Source organism: Lampetra planeri, unplaced genomic scaffold, assembly GCF_965212315.1.
Source record: "Lampetra planeri unplaced genomic scaffold, kcLamPlan1.2.h2 scaffold_1675, whole genome shotgun sequence".
Taxonomy (NCBI): domain Eukaryota; kingdom Metazoa; phylum Chordata; class Hyperoartia; order Petromyzontiformes; family Petromyzontidae; genus Lampetra; species Lampetra planeri.
Genome location: NW_027614408.1, coordinates 1 through 5935, shown reverse-complemented (window position 1 = coordinate 5935; position 5935 = coordinate 1). Strand labels below are relative to the sequence as shown.

The 5935-nt window shown below is 45.5% G+C and overlaps 1 protein-coding gene across 1 annotated transcript; it reads right to left on the bottom strand.

The window, feature by feature from the left end:
- On the bottom strand, nucleotides 1-5929 carry LOC144739718 (nonsense-mediated mRNA decay factor SMG5-like; the record flags this gene model as incomplete). Its single annotated transcript, XM_078622635.1, has 12 exons — nucleotides 1-84; nucleotides 519-657; nucleotides 745-819; nucleotides 1038-1128; nucleotides 1407-1566; nucleotides 2230-2289; nucleotides 2427-2585; nucleotides 3257-3432; nucleotides 3934-4009; nucleotides 4088-4257; nucleotides 4365-5297; nucleotides 5836-5929. Coding segments are annotated over 12 exons (2217 nt in total), but the record flags the coding sequence as incomplete, so codon positions are not given.
- Between the last annotated feature and the right edge of the window lie 6 nt (nucleotides 5930-5935).

Genomic DNA, 5935 nt, shown 5'->3' with positions numbered 1-5935 from the left:
TCAGCCAATCTCCTTCCACTGGCGGTAGAACTCCACAATGTTCTTCATCTCCATGCCCGCTGAGCTCGCTGCCTGGATGGCAGACTAGTGGGGGGAGGGGAAGATGTTTCAATAAACATTTTTGTCATACAGACACTTTAAAGTTATATGTTGTCATTTACAACACGCTGAAGCACCGTTTCACACTTGTTTGAGGGACAGTTTGTGGAAACTTCACACGTGCTGAACTTCGGTTACATCCATTAACACCTGATGCTTGAGACTGGTGTGTTCAACCTGATTTATGCTTCTGCGTCTAATCAACGTGTGAGTGTGTGTGTACAGTAAGAATGACAGTTTGAGTTGTTCGAGTGCCTAAATTTTGTGTAATATGGAGAGGAGGATGTAAGCTGCAGATTCACAGCAGATTTTGCAGCAGGTACATGTGGACTGACCTTTGAAGGAACTCAGCTATTCTCCTTTCAGTGAAACTTTGAGTGAAGGTTCTGAGCAGAAACTACACACAGTGTGTCACTGACCTTCATCGCTGCTGACTGAGTGCAAAGCTCTTCCACTTGATGGCCGGTAAGAATGGTCACCATGCCGGCTGTATCTTCATCTCCGTTGCTTTGGGAGACTGTCAGCTGGCGACAACTGTCCACCATTTTGTACAAATGCCTAAAAATGGAACATTGTATTCAGGGAATTCTTTTCAGGAAATGAACATGTGAGATGAAATCACAGAGGAAATGCAGAAAGACTTACCAGGCTTCGATGTCCTGACGTTTCACCTTATCTCTTTCAAAACTTCGACTTGACTCCTTCTGGCAGCGGATGTACCTACAGAACGAGACCAGTGTTCATAAACGTTGAAGGAAACACTAACACTGTGTCACTGTTTAATCAATTATTTCACAGTCCTTGTGTTGCAGTGAATTGTGAATTGATTTTATTTTTTTAAATCTGTCAACCTCTCCCCTCAAACTAGACTTCATCTGCGTCAGCCCCGCCCACTGACTTTGATGGGCGAGTTTGACAGATACACGAGGGTCACCCACCTGTTGCCTTTACGAAATTCCGTCTCCAGGAAGCGGATTCCATCTCTCGCACCTGCATTTTCCTTCTTCAGTCTGTCAAGTCCATCAATCACTGCAAAAGGGTAGATGGAACCTCATGTACACTGTGGGTGGCAGCTGGCTACATTTCTCTGTGAATGACCACTCATGTTCAAGTCTAACGAATCAATAGTGATCAGTTTGAATTTCAATTGATTTGAGTTTCAATTGATTTAAATCTCCAATCAATTCTAACCTTCCATGACCCATAAAATTGATGTCTTCAATTTTTCTTGCCAGAAAAACAGTGAATCCCCACACATCTTACTGTTAAACTGGGTCCCTGAACTAAACACGTCCTCCATCACTGACCTGTCCGTGGGATGATGATGATGAAGCAGCCGCTGCCAGCCAGCTGACGGATGAGGTTGAGATGCTGGCAGAGAGCAGGTGTGTCTGGCACCAGGTATGGAGACATGGACGACTGAGCTTTAGGCTGTTGAAGGCTGCCCTCTAGTTGGGAAACCTCCAACTGCAAGGAGGAGACAGACGGGTACGTAAGCTGTTTAAAGCTACGGCAGCGTATCAGAGGGATGTGAAGTGGAGACCTTGTTAATCTTACAATGGTACTGGAAGTAAATTCCCAATGAGTGTTATCTCCTGGAAACTCTGTGAATGCTGACTGACACCACCATATCCATACGATATGTTCGCTTGGCTCTCAGGGGCCTTTCACAACTACCATGTTTGGTCCAGACTTTCTGCCTTTTTAGTTTGATCCAAACCAAATTTAGAGATGTGAAAGCTCCCCCTGACCTTGATCTGTACCAAGGAACCAAAATGTAGTACGCCCAGAAGAGGTGGTCTCCTTTGGGACCAAATGAACCGCAGTTTGGACTATTGGTTTTGACAGTTCCGGACTTTCCGTCCTTTAACAGGAAGTTCCGGGTGTCAGCCTGCACTTGACGAATAAATATTATAATACCCAACCAATCAATGTCAAGTGCAGGGAGACGTAGCAGACATGGGAAATGAGGACAGAACGTCAGTAGATCATTTGGTCCGCTGGTATTGATGCAGTGTGAAACCTGAACCAAGCGGATCAAACGTACACAGTGGAGCAAAAGCACGAACCTTGGTTCAGACTTTTAGGAGTGAAAGCCCACTTAAAAGGAAACAGTGAAGGTGTTCAAACCTGCAGTCGAAGCTGGGCCATATCCCTCATTAACCTATTTCGACGAGCTTCTTCTTCAGCCTGGACAAACAGAAACAGGAGTCAACATAATCGGAGACAGATTCACTGTACACACAAAGCAGACTGAATCCAATTCAGTTGTTCAATGTGCTTCATTTCTTCAGTTCTTCAATCGTCTTTTGGGTCAGTCAGCTCACCATTCGGAACTGGGCCTTTGCTTGCTGCACCAGATTATCCTGTTCAGACTGGCTGATGCTGGTGAAGATGCCCGCTTCTGGGTTGAAGTGCAGCACGTTGCCCTGGAGACTGGTGAGGAAATGGCCAAAACTGCGAATACAACACACTCGCACCATACACTTAAAAACAAAAAAAAAAGGGAGAGAGAAAGAAGACTTCTGTGTAATGAGATGTGTTAAATGGATTTCACAGGAACTTCCCATGGACACCTGTTAGCAGACATTTCAATGTCAACTGATTCTGGCGGAAACGAGACGCAGATGATACTTTAGCGAGAAGGAATCTTTCTCATATATATCTCATATATTCTTGATGGATTTATCATTTAATCTTTACTTGTGCTTTGGTTTGGTAAAAACCCCTGAAGCAGCATAAATGATAAGTTCTTTCTTTGAAGTAGTTCTACTAATTTACTACGTGATGACATTATTGATAAATGATTTGATAAATGATCAAATTCTTTACATTCATCGGATGAATTATAATCAAAACAGACATTCGCAAACAAGGCAGTTAATTCAGTTGTGTTTTCAGGATAAAACGGCAGAACATTGTCATCATTGACCATGGTGAAGGGTAATTTGGTTCTGTTTTCCAATGTGTCTGACACAACAGTCTGTGTGTGTGAGAGAGAGAGCACAAGAAGCGAGCGTGGCGTCACCTGGTTCCTCCAGACAAACACTGGGATTTTGCTTATAACAAGTCAGATAGTCTTGCTCACAATCTTATTTATTAAAAAAAAACTAAACCGTATCAGGCTGATAAGTTGTGTGTGCAAAATTGCGTGCACCTCTTGCAGGGGGCTGAGGGAAGGGTTGTGGCGAGTGAAGTCGAGGCGGCGGTGAGCTACGTTGAGAGCGGGCAGGTGTCGCAGAGCCAAGTCCTCAGGCAGCAGCAGACTCTGGACCAAACTGGGATGCTCGCACTCGTTTAACAGTTCTGTCACCTCTGGGATCAGACCCAGCTCTGTAATACAGACGTGGATGAACACATATGTCAGACATGTCAGAATAATGTAAAAACCCCAGATAGAAGCAAACGTTCCATGAGGGCTAAATATCAGAAGATGTCAAAAGATGTGCTACTTTAAAACATCTTAACACATGTGGTTCCCCCCGTTTGTAGCCTCGCAAGCCGGCCGGACCATGTGACAGATTCAGGAAATGATTTGGACGTGCAATTCTGAGACAGAAGGCTTGGGTTCCCCACCACAACATTTTGTGGATGTTATTTTGCACTATACTTATTCAAAATGTATTCATGGCCATCGCAAACATCATTCATTCATTTATCTATTTAAATCAAATCATACGCCAAGGTCAGTATAGCCATGCTGCCTATTTAACATTTATTGTCCAATTGAAGGCGCAGTATAGCAAATTTAGCACCCCACATATTGGATGGAGAGCTGCAGTGCTTCATGAAGCTTCATCTGGCCATCACTAGCATGTACCCACGGTAACTCACCGGCCTCCAGCATCTTGCTGCCATCTGGCAGCAGGTTGAGCAGCACAGACAGTCGGTTCCACAGACTTTGAGAACTCTGCAGGACACAACAGTGGAAAATGGCCACTTGTTAAATGTGCTCCTGCAAGGAAATTGTTTCATTGACAAAACGTACCTGCGCACACATCAGGATAATGTCGGTGTTTGTTCTAAGCCAGTCAATGAAGACCTTCACCACTTGAATTAACCCCTGATTGGCCAAGATCTCCAGCTTCTCTAAGAGTGTTTTCTCACTGTGCACTGACTGAGCACTGTGTTGGCTCCCTTCTGAATCAGAGTCCAGGTCTGGAAATGACACAAAACGAGAGGTATTTAAGTCAACTGCTGAGAGACCGAAGACTGAACTGAAAAGACTGAAAAGAAGCCAACTAAAACAAAAAAAAGTACATTACCATTTTCATTTGTTCCGTTGGCTGTGCCAGGGTTCATTTCACAGGGTGAATCCCTGGGAGGAGGGGTCGTGTCTTGGGAAGGGGGAACAGAGTCGTCAGTAGGGGCGGGACGACTCAAGGAGGATGAGGCTTGAGGTCTCAACAGCATGTTGCTAAAGGTCGGTGCCAGGCGGAAGCAGCGCTTTGCCTGGAAGAGCTGAGAGGACATGGCCTGGAGGTTGCTGCTGATGCTGGGGTCGCTGGGCGTGAGCGGTCCGTTGGTGCGTGTAGGGGTATCGCTGTCCCTGTCGGCCCCATCTTCTTTATTCTGCTCTTCCTCCTCCTCCTCGTCCTGGTCATGGTTCTCCTGGGTCTGACCCTCTGGGTTGTCTGAGTTTTCCGTGTCGTCCATGTCTTCCAAGTCTGAGCGAGACTCCTGGCTGTTCATGTCTGAGTCCGTCTCTACATCAAACGCCGTTCCTCCTTCCTCCTCCTCCTCCTCCTCCTCAGAGCCACTCCCCCAACTGGCCTCCTTAGCCAAGTGGTCACTCTTTGTCTCCTTCTGGAGGATGGAAGGATTGGGCGAAGTTTCTGTGGAGGCTCCATCTGTTGAATCCATATGCTCCCTTCTCTCATCGTCATCATCTTCCTCATCTTCACTCTCGAAGCCCTCACTTAGGTCGCTTTCCTCCTCTCCTCGAAAGTCCTTGCGAGCGCAGCGGCGTCTGCGCAGCCTGGAGAGGCGGGTGTACTTCTTCTTCTGCCTCTTTTTTTCTTCTTCCAGCTTGTGTTGTTCTTCCACACTGATCTGCTTTTTGGTGCCAACACTTTCACAGCCAGCATCATCTTTCTCCTCCTCCTCTTCATCTTCCTGCTCCAGGGAACCGTTCTGCAGGGGCCTCTCATTAGAGTTTTCTGTTGGCAGAGCTGACAAATCCCTCATCTCTGGGTCATCTGGATGAAAAGAAGGATAATTGTGTTTCAGCACAGTGTTTGTTCTCTGAAATCTTTAACTAAACTAAACAATGTTAAACTTTAAAGCCAAATCATCCGTGGAGAAAACACTTCATTTGCTGCTGTAGTTTTGCTGAAAACTGTTCATTTAAAAAACGCCAAGACGTTATCAGTGATGGGAGTAACAGCGTTACTAATGGCAATATTTTTTTTCAGTCATTAATACGTCTTCGACTAGATCTGCCCAGTTGTTTCTTTTTCAGTAGAGGGACACTTATGGGAAATGTCATGGTGCCTCTGATAAAAGTGATTATAACAGAAACAGCATCAGAGCTGAAATGAATCAAAGATACAGCCAGGGGAATAAAAACGAAAAACATTCACACATTTTTTTTTATATGTAAACCAATCAACAAGGCTCTGAGTGAACGGAAATGTTTGAGGTGAACGTATTTCTTCCCCTTATCAACAGTCTGTGCATAGAGTTTTAACCAGGCAGGAACAGACATTCAGCTTCATTGGCGCCTTTGTTCCCTACCTGTGGCATCAGTGTGCAGTGGAGGCACCGGGCTCTCAGCTTCCTCCAGTTCAGCCTGCAGCCGGATGTTTACATGGTTCACCAGGTGGGAGAACAGAGC